At 37.4% G+C, this 17,122-nt stretch overlaps 1 protein-coding gene across 1 annotated transcript in view; it reads right to left on the reverse strand.

Moving 5' to 3' along the window:
• The window catches only part of ddx46 (DEAD (Asp-Glu-Ala-Asp) box polypeptide 46), a 142,703-nt gene that overhangs the window by 107,111 nt on the left and 18,470 nt on the right, over positions 1-17,122 (reverse strand). Inside the window, exon 3 of the mRNA XM_039774462.1 lies at positions 8,923-9,045. Within this exon, the coding sequence (XP_039630396.1) occupies positions 8,923-9,045 (123 nt within the window). The remainder of the gene's footprint in view (positions 1-8,922; positions 9,046-17,122) is intronic.

Genomic DNA, 17,122 nt, shown 5'->3' on the forward strand with positions numbered 1-17,122 from the left:
ATAATGGAAACTCAAATGATTTGTTCCACAACCGAAAACTATTCATATAAAAATGATTAATACAAAAATATAAAGTAAAAATACATAAAACCAATTAACCTGCACTTTACCTTTGGAAAGAATCATGGCTGGAGTGAGTGAGTTTCTAAACTCTTTTGGGATTCCACCCAAAGGGACGACAGGCAGAACAGCATCCTGAAACAACTGCAGGCTCCAAGCGCTGCAGCAATTCGCTGTAAAAGCGAATCCGAAAAGATTACGGATATGCTATAAGTGCCTGCCTTTGATGGGTAATACAGGAACATTATAAATGCGCAGGGCACAGTATTACTTGGCGCGACCCTGCCAGACTGCTGTGTCTGTGTATAGAAGTGGCAGATCCCGCTACAATAAATCACCGTGCTGTTCCTGTTCCAAGCTGAATAAAGCTGGTGTCGCTAAAGTACTGAGACTCAGCTTCGTGTTTTGGGGTGCACTTTAGAACACACACACTGTCACCATGCTATAGTAAACAGTATACACTCGTACGGATGTCGACTATATGAGTGAGGCACACTGACTCAGACATAGAATGGGAGATGATTACCCACAATCCCGCAGCGAGAGAGAGAACCACCATCAGTTCAGTGATCACGTGGAGTTTGGCAGACAAAGCGTATACGTACTACTCATATTGCAAGACATCGCTCGTTTATCAAGTCAAAATTTATTAAAAATTTTAGCTCGTCTTGCAAAACACTCGCAAACCAAGTTACTCGCAATAAAAGGTTCCACTGTGCATATGTATGTATGTGTATATGTATGTATAAATATATATATATATATATATATATATATATATATATATATATATATATATATACTAGCAAAATACTTGCGCTCTGCAGCGGAGAAGTAGTGTGTTAAAGAAGTAATGAAAAGAAAAGGAAACATTTTAATACTAACAACATGATTGACAATGTAATTGTGTTGTCATTAGTGTTGCTGGCATATATATATATATATATATATATATATATATATATATATATATATATATATATATATACACACACATATATACATATACATACATATATACATATATATATATATATATATATATATATATATATATATATATATACACATATAAATATATATACACATATACAAATATATACATATACAGTGGTACCTCGGTATATGTCTGCTTTGGAATAAGTCCAACTTGGTATACGTCCTGTTTGGACACAAAAAATTTAGCTTGGTATACGACCTTTGTTTGGAATACGACTCGCGTGCTAACCTTGTTTACCTCTCTCGAGACAAAGCCACGACTGCCCACGAGTGTTAGTGCACCAGTTGCTAGCATTCAGTAAACAACCCGCGCTATAACTCTTTGTGAACTTTCACGTGTGTGATATATCGGGTCCACAGTTCCTGTCAAAGTCTGGCCTTAAAATAAATAATCACCGTACTCGCAGCTTGGTGAGGGGGCATGATGGTTATGTGGCTGAAGGTTGTCAGGGCGATTATCGATGTGGGCATTTCTCACCAAAGTGCACTTGTGAGGGACTGTCCGCATTCATGATTGTTCCTGGGGCTGCTTATCTTGATAAAAAGAAGCGAGAGTCAGCTGGAAGGGGAGTAAAAAGAAAAAAAAGACGGGAGGTTGAGTGAGTGAGAGAGAGAGGGCTGCTTATCTTGATACACAGAAGCGCGAGTTGGCTTGAAGGGGAGTAAAAAGAAAGAACGAAAGAGAGAGCGAGAGAGAGCGAGAGCGCTCATGGATGAAGTGGCTGAAGCAGGCAGTGCGTAGGGCGACTCCCCAGTTGGGAAACAGGCACCGGGCTTCTTGTTTTTTTTTTTTAAAGAATGCTTCCTGCTTTAACTTCGTTGCTTTTAAGAAGACTTTTTTCTATTGTTTTTAACCTCCACGTTTCACTTCTGATTTTATGGATTATTTATTGGAACTTTGGAGACTGCACTTTAATTTTAACACCTTTTTTTGTTAATTGTTTTAATAAAAGAACTTTGCACTTTTTCACAATCCCCTTGCTTTGTTGTTACCAATGACGTTAGCAGCAAGGCACATTACCGACGGTGTAGGATTCAAGGGTTCCCCGGCAGCAGATGGGAGCATACAGCAAACCTGCATCGTCACAATGTGATTTTGTGTTTTTTTTCATGTAAATTTGAATTGATTGTTGAAAAGTATGAAGGTGGGATGCGTATCCGGGACATACCGTTTACCGAGAACGACGGTATCTACGATTGTGAAAAACAAAGATGTCATTAAAAAGTAAAGTGAGATAAAATTTTCATTTATTTCATCTAATTGCTTTTGTATTTATGTATTTTAGTATTAAGCAGTGTTTAAATTATTTTATACAACCCCATCAATGTATAATATGCCAATAGCAATAGGATTTTTTATTTTTCATGGGAACGGATTAATCATTTTCCCATTATTTCTTATGGGAAAATTTGTTTGGTATACGTCCTGTTTGGTATAAGTCAAAGGGTCTGGAATGGATTAAGGACGTATACCGAGGTTCCACTGTATATATACAGATATACATACATACATATATATATACATACATACATATATATATATATATATACACATACATACATACTTACATACATACATACACACACATATATATACACACACACACACACACACACACATATATATACAGTAATTCCTCCTCGATCGCGGGGGTTACGTTCCAGAACCCCCCGCGATAGATGAAAATCCGCTAAGTAGAAACCATATGTTTGTATGGTTATTTTTATACATTTTAAGCCCTTATAAACTCTCCCACCCTGTTAACATTATTAGAGCCCTCTAGACATGAAATAACACCCTTTAGTCAAACGTTTAAAACTGTGCTCCATTACAAGACAGAGATGACAGTTCTTTCTCACAATTAAAAGAAAGCAAACATATCTTATCTTCAAAGGAGCGCAGTCATAAAAGAGTGCCGTCAGGAGCAGAGAATGTCAGAGAGAGCGCTAGCAAAGAAAAGCAAACAAGCAAAAAATCAACATGTGCTTTTAAGTATACAGAAGCACCGCAATAAAGACGCATTTTGTAGTGGAGCCTCCGTGTCCTCTGTGCAAACAGCCCCTCTGCTCACACCCCCTCCGTCAGGCAGAGAGAGTGAGAAAGATAGAGAGAAGCAAACAAGCACCGCGCGGGAAGCATATCTTATAGCATTTAGGAGTTTTAGTTAATATGTAATACATGCTCTGATTGGGTAGCTTCTAAGCCAACCGCCAATAGCATCCCTTGTATGAAATCAACTGGGCAATCAAACTGAGGAAGCATGTAACCTAAATTAAAAGACCCATTGTCCGCAGAAAGCGGCGAACCAGTGAAAAATCTGTGATATATATTTAGATGTGCTTACATTTAAAATCCGTGATAGAGTGAAGCGCGAAAGTCGGTAGCGATATAGCGAGGGATTACTATATATATATATATAAATATATACATATATATATACATACATACATACACACATATACAGTAATCCCTCCTCGATCCTTGGGTTGCATTCCAGCCCCAGAGGTGAAAATCACTAAGTAGAAACCATATGTTTCTATGGTTATTTTTATATATTTTAAGCCCTTATAAACTCTCCCACACTGTTTATAAATATTCCCCGCAGAGTTATACAGCATAAACCCTTTGTATTCTCTTAGGTAAGATTCATTGAAATTATGTATATAAACACACTGTTTATATACAGTAAAACCTAAATATTATTTTAAAGATATTGAGTGTCTCCAATATCACATGTTACAGCCATTACGATAGACATGCCACCAGCAATAAATAATGCATAAATGCAACAAAATAGTATACAGTAAATGTGTGTGTACAGTGACACTAAACGTACGTACATGTACTAAGTACTGTAAGTAGAAAATTAATTATGGTTACTCACCAACAATGACACGATGACTTGTCCGATAACAATGAGTTTTATTTTACTGCACAACAAAGGAGAGCGTTACAGCCCTTAAAGGAGCCACTTCAGGCGATTGTGTAGAACTGCCGTTGTTCTTCTTCAATCCAAATCCCTAAAGCAGATTCCATCCAGACTACTGCCTTATTACATCCACTTACAACTTGTTTTGCACCCTGGTTAAAAGGAAACTGCGGCGGTAGATCTTATATTCCTTTCCTACTTTTTAAATAAAAAGAATCGTAGCCTTCAACAAATCCAAAACGCTTACCTTTCGCAATCGTTAACATCTTCCGTTTGCGCCTGGGCACGGCCCCTGAAGCAGTAGCAGATCGTTTTGGAGCCATAATGAAGGGCTTGACTATGCACAATGATAAACACAAAAGAGCACAACTCTTTACACAGTGAAACACGTTGATGCTGAATGAGCGAGACGAGACTTCCTGGTTAACACTGCATTCAGCAAGCAGGAACTTAACTGCGTGCTCTGATTGGTTAGCTTCTCAGTCAGGAGAATTTAACTGCGTGCTCCGATTGGTTAGCTTCTCAGTCAGGAGAATTTAACTGTGTGCTCTGATTGGTTAGCTTCTCAGTCATCCGCCAATAATGTCCCTTGTATGAAATCAACTGGGCAAACCAACTGAGGAAGCATGTACAGGAAGTAAAAAGACACATTGTCCGCAGAACCCGCTGGCAGCGAATAATCCGCTTATATATTTAGTTATGCTTTCATATAAAATCCGGATAGAGCGAAACCGCGAAAGTCAAAGCGCGATATAGCGAGGGATTACTGTACATGCATCGAAGCTTCTCAGCTGTGCTTGTGCTAAAAAAAAGTAAACATTTTAAAAATAACGTAACATGATTGTGAATGTAATAGTTTTATTACCGTTATGAGTGTTGCTGTCATCAAGGATTTGATTATAATTTCTTTCAATCAGGCTGGTATTTGGACAGTTTGCACAAAACCACGCTTTTATCAAGGCTTCCGTCGGGTAGTCTTTTGAAATGTAATTTGCCTCCGATCAGTCTTAGTAACGCGCTTTGTATCCATTATTCATAAAGCTTCAATTGGTGATCTGTCTTTCTGCGCTAACTACATATTTTTTCATACGCTCAAACCAAAGGGATGCGATGGTAAATGAATCGAAGCGCTGACATACTCAGTGCCCCCTCTCGGGAATCGAACCTCGGACATCGGCGCTAGAGGCGAAGCCTCTACCACTGCGCCACAGTGTGTGGTTTGTCTATTTGAGAGTATGTAGATCGGGGTATATATATATATATATATATATATATATATATATATATATATATACACACCCGCGCTTCGCAGCAGAGTAGTGTGTTAAAGAATTTATGAAAAAGAAAAGGGAACATTTTAAAAATAACATAACATGATTGTCAATATACAGTAATTGTTTTGTGAGTGTTATGAGTGTTGCTGTCATCAAGGATTTGATTATCATTATTTCTTTCAATCAGGTTCGTATTTGTAGGATGTGTTGTGTTCAAGTTACATTCCGTGTTTGTCAATCGCTGTAAAGATAACAGGTTTCATTCATCGATTTGTTTCTTACTGCATCACTAAACAGCTCGTCTTCCTCTTTATCTGAGACGTGACACACTGCATGCACGGGATTTTTTTCCACTGTCTTCCTTTAGCGGGACATTGACTTTTTCCACCGTGTGCTTTGTTTCCGCAGTAGCTGCACTTATGAATATGCCTGTATGTATCAGACGCTTCATATTTTTTTGCTGCCTTCTCAATTGTGTAATTCGGTTTTTGTTCAGCCCTCTTTGGAACTGTTGCTTTTTGTCTGTGCACTGCTTCATTTCATGTGTGCCGCTCTGTGTACATGCATCGAAGGTTCACAGCTGTGCTGGTGCCATCTCGTGCGATGTCCGCGGCTATATTTAATGTTAACTAAGACCCGGCACTTAAAAGTTTCTCTCGCAGTTTCACTGAGTTTGTGCCAAACACCACCCTGACCATCTCATCTTCTTCTGCATAAGCACAGTCCTTCACTTGTGAATATTTAGCGGTAGTGTTTCTATTGGATTGCCGCTGACGGGCGGCCTTATATGGGCAGGCAGTAAATTGCGTGGCCACGGGTATCGAGCAGAAGTCTATTATAGTATATGGACGAAAAAATAGGTTCCAGTTATGACCATTACACGTAGAATTTCAAAATGAAACCTGTCCAACCTTTATAAAGAAAGCTATAAGGAATGAGCCTGCCAAATTTCAGCCTTCTACCTACACGGGAAGTTGGAGAATTAGTGATGAGTCAGTGAGTGAGGGCTTTGCCTTTTATTAGTATAACTAGCAAAATACCCGCGCTTCAGCAGCGGAGAAGTAGTGTGTTAAAGAAGCAATGAAAAGAAAAAGGAAACATTTTGAAAATAACGTTAACCTGATTGTCAATGTAATTGTTTTGTCACTGTTGTGAGTGATGAGTGTTGTTGTCATATATATATATATATATATATATATATATATATATATATATATTTACACACATAAACATAACATACATATATATATATATATACATATCTATACACACACACATATATAAACATATATATACATATACATACATATCTACATATATACCCACACACAGCTATTTCATATCAGTGCAATACGCTGTTTGTTAAAACGGTTGACTCCCGCTCTTAGGTGCAATAACAAATCAAATCATTCAGTTGTCTTTGCTCATATGTCATTTTAGAGCTGGACGCCTGGCATCTTTTTTTGGCCACAAGTTCGTTTCTGTTTCGGACTTTTTTTGTTCTTCAAAGTCACCAAAGCGCCGTGCAAACTCAGTGCGCAATAACTCTAGCTTCGCAATAACTTGCAGCATCATAAGGTAGACTTGATTAACGCGGTAAGTGTTCGGCAAGGCAGCTGAAGCGCTGCATTATGGGATCTGTAGTTTATTGTGTTACCAGCGCTTCATATACCAGGGCCATTAATAACAATAATACAGTATATAAAATGATCTCGCGGGCCGGATATAATTACACGCCGGGCCGGATGTGGCCCGCTGCCCTTGAGTTTGACACATATGGACTAAATAGAACTTGAAAAGATATATTTTGTCAAATGTGATCGCGCAATTCAGATAGAGTTGACGCCAAGACTACAGCCTGCATGCCTCAATGAGTCATCCTCCCCTCGCTCTTACTTTTTTACCGTTCATCTAATGAATACACTGAGTATGGCTTTACCAAAACAATCATTGATGGCGAATAAAGTATCCATTATTCGAGTATGTAGATCGGAAAATATATATACATATATATATACCCGCGTATCGCAGCGGTGAAGTAGTGTGTTAAAAAGGCTAGAAAAAGAAAAGGGAACATTTTAAAAATAACGTAACATGACTGTCAATATACAGTATTTGTTTTGTGAGTGTTACTGAGTGTTGCTGTCATCAAGGATTTGATTATCATTATTTCTTTCAATCAGGTTCAGATTTGTAGGATGTGTTGTGTTCAAGTTACATTCCGTGTTTGTCAATCGTTGTAAAGATGACAGGTTTCATTCATCGATTCATTTCTTACTGCATCAATAAACAGCTCGTCTTCTTCTTTATCTGAGACCTGACACACTGCATGCACAGGTTTTTTACACTGTCTTCCTTTAGCGGGACATTGACTTTTTCCACCGTGTGCTTTGTTTCCGCAGTAGCTGGATTTATGAATATGCTTATCAGACGCGCTTCATATTTTTGCTGCCTTTTCAATTGTGTAATTCGGTTTTGTTCAGCGCTCTTTGGAACTGTTGCTTTTATCTGTGCACTGCGCCAGTTCACGTGAGCCACTCGGTGTACATGCATCGAAGGTTCCCAGCTGTGCTGGTGCCATCTCGCTATGTCCATAGCTGTATTTAATGTTACCTTAGTCCTGGCACTTAAAACTTTCTCTCGCAGTTTCAATGAGTTTGTGTCAAACACCACCCTGACCATCTCATCTTCCTCTCCATAAGCACAGTCCTTCACCCGTGAATATTTACCCGTGGCAGTTTGCTATTGGATTGCCGCTGACGGACGGCCTTATATGGGCAGGCACTAAATTACAAACGCCAGAGGCAGCCTGTCTATGAACTTAATTTAAAGTGTAGGTTTACATCGTGCTTTGTTTCCGAAGTAGCAGAACTCATGAATATGGTTGTATATGTCACTCGCTCACTTCTTATTGTTTCGCTGCCTTCTCAATTATATAAAGCATGTTTTCTTCAGCGCTTTTTTGAGGTCTTCCTGGTTTTCTATGTACTGCGTGATTACGAGGGAGGCGTGATGATGTCACACGAAACTCCGCCCCCACGGCGTTGAAGCTCATCTCCATTACAATAAATGGAGAAAAACTGCTTCCAGTTATGACCATTACGCGTAGAATTTCGATATAAAACCTGCCCAACTTTTGTAAGGAAGCTGTAAGGAATGAACCTGCCAAATTTCAGCCTTCCACCCACACGGGAAGTTGGAGAATTAGTGATGAGTCAGTGAGTGAGTGAGTCAGTGAGTGAGTGAGTGAGTGAGTGAGGGCTTTGCCTTTTATTAGTATAGATATATATATGAGAATGAGGTATACTGTATTTCATTGAAGGAAGAAAAACAGTTCAGAAAATTAACATGTAATTGATAAATAAGCACTAATTAACATGAATGACACTATATTTATGTAAAAAGCAATAAATCAAAAAATATACCACTACATGGAATCGGTAATGAAGGAAGCACTGAAACTTTCAGCCATAGTAAAAGATATAAACAGACAAGGTCAGATGTAAGAAACCCCCTCATTATAATGTTGCCAATTCACAACCTATTCTTAAAATTTTCAACCTAAAAACTTAAATATTTATCTGTTGGAAAAAAAAAAAAAACCAACACAAGAAAAACACCGCCACTTTTTTTTTTCTATAAGAGGATAATTATTTTACCTGTCATCGTTTTTCCTTCCCTTGACAGGGCTGGCTGAGCGTGATCGTCTACCTCTGCTCCTACTATGAGACCTTCTCCTGTCACGACTGCGAGACCTTCGTCGTTCACGACTCCTAGAGCGTCTAAAAAGCAAAGGTGAAAATGCTTAAAAGGAGTGCTACATTTATTTATTTTTAATAAAAATGTGTGGTCTGAAAACGTGGATTTCATGACTAATTCGATTTAGCCTGCCTAGTGCATAAGCAAAACAAAATTATAACAACCATACAGAATTATATTTGGTATCAAAACAATTCTCATTAAAAAATATATATATATATATATATATATTTTTTTTTGATAATTAATGAAGTTCTTGATGTCAGTGTCCTGTCTAAAACATTTTTATTCTTTTCAGATTTTTTGTTTCATAAAGTAATTTAGATAGATAGAGATAGATAGATAGATACTTCTGTATGGTTTTTAAATAAATAGCTAAGCAGTAATATTCTAGTATTCAATAGAGGGAGATGTCAACAGAAGGAACTGTCGGCTTTATCTTTAGAGTGACATCATCATTCTTATTTCACTAATTAACACTATCATATTGATTATTTCTACATAAGCTAACTTCTTCACTGGTTTACATATACATACTTACATACACACAATATATATATGACATGTGAACAAGATTTTATAAACCATATCAGTTAAGTCAAGCAACAAAATTCTCTTTTTAATACAGCTTTCAAAATATAACAGACCTTAAAATAACTGCAATTTAAAATGTTTGATATTACAATAATCATATAATATATATATGTACCTATATATATATATATATATATATATATATATATACTAGTAGAATACCCAAGGCCACGAAAGAAGTAGTGTGTTAAAGAAGTTATGAAAAGAAAAGCAAACATTTTAAAAATAACGTAAGATGATTGTTAATGTAATTGTTTTGTCATTGATATGGAGTGTTGTTGTCATATCTATCTATCTATTTATATTATATATATATATATATATATATCTATATATATATATATATATATAGCAAAATACCCGCGATTGGCAGCGGAGAAGTAAAAAGAAAAGGAAACATTTTAATAATAACGTAACATGATTGACAATGTAATTGTTTTGTCATTGTCATGAGTGTTGCTGGCATATATATATATATATATATATACTAGTAAAATACCAAGGCTTCAAGGGCGAGAAGTAGTGTGTTAAAGAAGCAATGAAAAAGAAAAGGAAACATTTTGAAAATAACGCAACATGATTGTCAATGTTATTGTTTTGTCACTGTTGTGAGTGATGAGTGTTGTTGTCATATATATATATATATATATATATATATATATATATATATATATATATATATATATATATATATATATATATATATATATATATATATATTTACACACACAAACATATATATACATATCTATACATATACACATACATATACATACACACACATATATACACACAAATACATATATATATATATATATACATACACACACACATATATATAAACATATATATACATATCATACATATCTACATATATACACACACAGCTATTTCAGATCAGTGCAATACGCTGTTTGTTAAAACGGATGACACCCGCTCTTACGCAAGTCTGCGTGGATATTATGAACTATCAGATTTGTTCAAGTTCTATTTAAATTTTAAATAGAAGGAATTTTATTTAGTCGACAGAAATATCTTTGGTAGGAATGGTAAAAACAGACAGGAATATTATTCCTGAATAAATCAACTCAAACCTTAAACAACTTATAATATTTTGCTCTCCATAAAAATATATCCTGTCAAAATTATACAAATTCAAATATGAACATGCTGCATAACAAAACCTGGAAATATAAATAAAATGTGTTCCTTTCAGCAATAACAAATCAAATCATTCAGTTGTCTTTGCTCATATGTCATTTTAGAGCTGGACGCCTGGCATCTTTTTTTGGCAACAGGTTCGTTTCTGTTTGGTGTGAGGTTCTGTGTTGTGGAGATTCTCAGGATGGATTGCAGGTGCTCATCAGTGAGGCGACTCCTGTGTGCTGTTTTGTTAGTCTTTATCACTGAGAAGAGCTTCTCACACAGATATGTGCTACCAAACATGCACAAGGTTCGAGCCGCATGTAGACGGACTTTTTGTTCTTCAAAGTCACCAAAGCGCCGTGCAGTCAGCGCCAGTTTATCAGCAAAGTGCGATTTGGGAACACCGTAGTGACGACTTGGTTTAACATTACTTGGCAACAGGGAAAGTGGGGCAAGTGGTTGTGTCTCCCATAAAAGCAGCTTCAATTGAAATCACTTTGTGATTGTGCACGGTAAAAACGTCCGCTGAAGTGTCAGATTCTTATTTAATTCTTCTGCTTTCTGTATCTTCTGCATTGCATTCAGGTCTTTCAGGTTACCCTGATGTTTTGTTTTATAGTGCCGCCTTAGATTAAATTCTGTAATTACAGCCACATTAGCTCCACAAATGAGACACACGGGTTCAGTAAACATATACTCAGCCTCCCATCGGTTTTAAAGGCTCTATTTTCAGAATCAACTTTTCTCTTCAGCATCGTGTGAGCTAGCTTCGCAATAACTTGCAGCATCATAAGGTAGACTTGATTAACGCGGTAACTGTTCGCAAGGCAGCTGAAGCGCTGCATTATGGGATCTGTAGTTTATTGTGTTACCAGCGCTTCATATACCCGGCTTTAATAACAATAATACAGTATATAAAATGATCTCGGGCCGGATATAATTACACACTGGCGGATGTGGCCCGCCCCTTGAGTTTGACACATATGGACTAAATAGAACTTGAAAAGATATATTTTTTCAAATGTGATCGCAATTCAGATAGAGTTGACGCACTACAGCCTGCATGCCTCAATAAGTCATCCTCCCTTGCCTTACTTTTTACCGCTCATCTAATGAATACACTGAGTATGGCTTTACCAAAACAATCATTGATGGCTAATAAAGTATCCATTATTCGAGTATGTAGATCGGGTTATATATATATACATATATATATACCCGCGTGATCGCAGCGAGAAGTAGTGTGTTAAAAAGCTAGAAAAGAAAAGGGAACATTTTAAAAATAACGTAACATGACTGTCAATATACAGTATTTGTTTTGTGAGTGTTACTGAGTGTTGCTGTCATCAAGGATTTGATTATCATTATTTCTTTCAATCAGGTTCGTATTTGTAGGATGTGTTGTGTTCAAGTTACATTCCGTGTTTGTCAATCGCTGTAAAGATGACAGGTTTCATTCATCGATTCGCTTCTTACTGCATCAATAAACAGCTCGCCTTCTTCTTTATCTGAGACCTGACACACTGCATGCACGGGTTTTTTACACTGTCTTCCTTTAGCGGACATTGACTTTTTCCAACGTGTGCTTTGTTTCCGCAGTAGTTGGATTTATGAATATGCTTGTATGTATGAGACGCTTCATATTTTTGCTGCCTTTTCAATTGTGTAATTCGGTTTTGTTCAGCTCTTTGGAACTGTTGCTTTTATCTGTGCACTGCGCCAGTTCACGTGAGCCGCGGTGTACATGCATCGGGTTCCCAGCTGTGCTGGTGCCATCTCGCTATGTCCATGGCTGTATTTAATGTTACCTTAGTCCTGGCACTTAAAACTTTCTCTCGCAGTTTCGCTGAGTTTGTGTCAAACACCACCCTGACCATCTCATCTTCCTCTCCATAAGCACAGTCCTTCACCCGTGAATATTTACCCGTGGCAGTTTGCTATTGATTGCCGCTGACGGACGGCCTTATATGGGCAGGCACTAAATTACAAACGCCAGCGCAGCCTGTCTATGAACTTAATTTAAAGTGTAGGTTTACATCGTGCTTTGTTTCCAAGTAGCAGAACTCATGAATATGGTTGTATATGTCACTCGCCGCTTCTTATTGTTTCGCTGCCTTCTCAATTATATAATGCATGTTTTCTTCAGCGCTTTTGAGGTCTTCCTGGTTTTCTATGTACTGCGTGATTACGGGAGGCGTGATGATGTCACACTAAACTCCGCCCCACGGCGTTGAAGCTCATCTCCATTACAGTAAATGGAGAAAACTGCTTCCAGTTATGACCATTACGCGTAGAATTTCGATATAAAACCTGCCCAACTTTTGTAAGGAAGCTGTAAGGAATGAACCTGCCAAATTTCAGCCTTCCACCCACACGGAAGTTGGAGAATTAGTGATGAGTCAGTGAGTGAGTGAGCTTTGCCTTTTATTAGTATAGATATATATATATATATATATATATATATATATATACATATATATATAACACATATATATATATATATATATACACATATATATATACATATATATATACATATACATATATACACATACTGTATATATACACACACACACATATATACATACTGTATATACAACATATACAAATCTACATATATATATATATATCTACATATATATATATTAGGGGTGGGACTCGATTAAAAAAATTAATCCAATTAATTAGAGGCTGTGTAAGAATTAATCTTGATTAATCGTATGTAATCGCACACGTAAATTTGCCCCAAATCGCAAATGTTTTTTTTTTAATTTAAAACGGTTTTAGTGGGCGACAGAATCAAATAATAGACATGGACATGAATATTGTAAACTGAAGCTGTTTTAATTTCTGAAAAAAAGCTTTAAACTGCATTTGAATTCAAAACAGAAACAAAAATATCATCCCTGGTTAAAATTGGGCAGACTTAAAAATAAAGTGGTAGTTTAAGTACTTTAAGTACATTTTCAGAATAGTATTGTCTTTAAATAATAATAACCAAAATTTCAACATAAAGTGCAGTTTTTCTTCTTAAAAAAATAAGTCAGAAACATAAAAGGTAATTTGACCAGCTTACTCTTTAAACTCTGAGTAACATTAGCCAAAATTATTTTGTACATTAGGCTAAAACAGTGTGATCATTGAACATTTTGTAATTAGATGTATTTAGAATTACTAACGGTCACGGAAGTCCAATGATCCCCAGTAAGAGCCACAAAGTCCGCTTTCTGTAATGCATCTAATTTTGCTTGCTTTTCAGTGTGCACAAAACCATGCTTTTATCAAGGCTTCGCCGGTAGTCGAAATGATCAGTCGTAGGAACGCTTTATTCCGACTCTAACATTTTTGTAGCTGTGATGTGTGCATCAGTGTAATGGATGTACCAGGAAATCATGCATTGACAAAAGTTCCGTTTGCTTGGAATTGAAAGTGTGATTAAATGCGTTATTTTTAACGCGTTATGGAGTACATGCATCGAAGCTTCTCAGCTGTGCTTGTGCTAAGAAAGGAAAATTTTAAAAATAACGTAACATGATTCTCGTTAACCTAATATTTTTCATACGTCCCAAACCAAGGAGATCTGAAGGTAAAATGAATCGGGTAGCGCGCATACATAGTCAGTACACCCTCTCGGGAATCGAACCTCGAATGTCGCGTTAGAGGCTTAAGACTCTACAATTAGCCACAGCGTGTGGCTTGTCTATGCTAAAGTATGTATTGTAGATCGGGTATATATATACATTTATATATATACCCGTGTACCAGTGGAGAAGTAGAAGTTATGAAAAGAAAAGGGAACATTTTAAAAATAACGTAACATGATTGTCAATATACAGTAATTGTTTTGTGAGTGTTATTGAATGTTGCTGTCATCAAGGATTTGATTATCATTATTTCTTTCAATCAGGCTCGTATTTGTAGGATGTGTTCAAGTTACATTCCGTGTTTGTCAATCGCTGTAAAGATAAGAGGTTTCATTCATCGATTAGTTCGCATCTTCCTTTTTTTATCTGTGATGTGACAAACTGCATGCACGGGTTTTTTTTACACTGTCTTCCTTTAGCAGGACATTCACTTTTTCCACCGTGTGCTTTGTTTCCGCAGTAGCTGCACTTATGAATATGATTGTATGTATAAGACGCTTCATATTTTTTTGCTGCCTTCTCAATTGTGTAATTCGGTTTTTGTTCAGTACTCTTTGGAACTGTTGCTTTTTGTCTGCGCATTGCGTCAGTTCACGTGAGCCACTTGGTGTTCTTGCATCGAAGGTTCCCAGCTGTACTGGTGCCATCTCGTAATGTCAGCTAAGACCCGCACTTAAAAGTTTCTCTCGCAGTTTCAATGAGTTTGTGCCAAACACCACCCTGACCATCTCATCTTCCTCTGCATAAGCACAGTCCTTCACCCGTGAACATTTACCGGCAGTGTTTGTATTGGATTGCCGCTGATGGACGGCCTTATATGGGCAGGCACTAAATTACAAACGCTAGTGGCAGCCTGTCTATGAACTTAATTTAATATAAACTTACGGTTCACGCCATGCTTTGTTTCTGCATATGCATCATTTGCTTCATAATGTTTTTCTGCCTTCTCAATTGTGAAATGGCGTTTTGTGCTTGGAGTTCTTCCTTGTTCTCTACGACTTACGTAGGAGGCGTGATGATGTCACACGAAACTCCGCCCCCACGCCATCTCCAACTCAAGACTCCATTACATTATATGGGGAAAAATAGCTTCCAGTTATGACCCTTATGCGTAGAATTTCGAAATGAAACCTGCCCAACTTTTGTAAGTAAGCTGTAAGGAATAAGCCTGCCAACTTTCAGCCTTCTACCTACACAAAAAGTTGGAGAATTAGTGATGAGTCAGTGAGTGAGTGAGGGCTTTGCCATTTATTAGTATAGATATATATACACATATATATATACATATATACATATATATACACATATATATACACACAACATATATATATATATACAGTCATGTGAAAACATTAGGACACCCTTTGAAAGCATGTGGTTTTTTGTAACATTTTTAATAAATGGTTATTTCATCTCCGTTTCAACAATACAGAGAGATTAAAGTAATCCAACTAAACAAAGAAAACTGAGGAAAAGTCTTTTCAAGATCTTCTGTAAATGTCATTCTACAAAATGCCTATTCTAACTGAGGAAAAGATAGGACACCCTTGCCCCTAATAGCGAGTGTTACCTCCTTTGGCTGAAATAACTGCAGTGAGACGGTTCTTGTAGCCATCTACCAGTCTTCGACATCGGTCTGAGGAAATTTTACCCCACTCCTCAATGCAGAACTTTTTCAGCTGTGAGATGTTTGAGGGGTTTCTTGCACGTCCAGCCCTTTTCAAGTCACCCCACAGCATCTCAATGGGATTCAAATCTGGACTTTGACTTGGCCATTCCAGGACTCTCCATTTCTTCTTTTTCAGCCAATCTTTGGTTGATTTACTAGTATGTTTTGGGTCATTGTCATGTTGCATGGTCCAGTTCCGCTTCAGCTTTAATTTTCTAACTGATGGTCTCACATGTTCTTCAAGCACCTTCTGATACACAGTAGAATTCATCGTGGATTCTATGATGGTGAGCTGACCAGGTCCTGCTGCAGCAAAGCAGACCCAAACCATGACACTTCCACCTCCATGCTTCACAGTTGGTATGAGGTTCTTTTCTTGGAATGCTGTGTTTGGTTTACGCCAAACATGTCCTCTGCTGTTGTGTCCAAATAATTCAATTTTGGACTCATCTGTCCAAAGAACATTATTCCAGAAGTCCTGGTCTTTGTCAACTTTATCTCTGGCAAATGTCAGTCTGGCCTCGATGTTTCTCTTGGAAAGCAAAGGTTTCCTCCTTGCACACCTCCCATGCAAGTTAAACTTGTACAGTCTCTTTCTGATTGTAGAGGCATGTACTTCTACATCAACAGTAGCCAGAGCCTGCTGTAGTTCTCGAGATGACACTTTAGGGTTTTGGAGACCTCTTTTAGCATCTTGCGGTCTGCTCTTGGGGTGAACTTGCTGGGGCGACCAGTCCTTGTAGACTATCTTCCGGACAGTGGAATGGCTGATTTCAAAATCTTTTGAGATCTTTTTAAATCCCTTCCCAGACTCATAGGCTGCTACAATCTTTTTTCTGAAGTCCTCTGACAGCTCTTTTGTTCTCACCATGGTGCTCACTCTCACTTCAACAGTCGGGAGCACACCAAACTAAATGTCTGAGGTTTAAATAGGGCAAGCCTCATTCAACATGCAGAGTAACGATCTACTAATTATGTGCACCTGGTGTGATATACCTGTGTGAGATCTGAGCCAATTTAAGAGGGAATACATGTGAGGGTGTCCTA

Source organism: Polypterus senegalus, chromosome 13, assembly GCF_016835505.1.
Source record: "Polypterus senegalus isolate Bchr_013 chromosome 13, ASM1683550v1, whole genome shotgun sequence".
Taxonomy (NCBI): Eukaryota; Metazoa; Chordata; class Cladistia; order Polypteriformes; family Polypteridae; genus Polypterus; species Polypterus senegalus.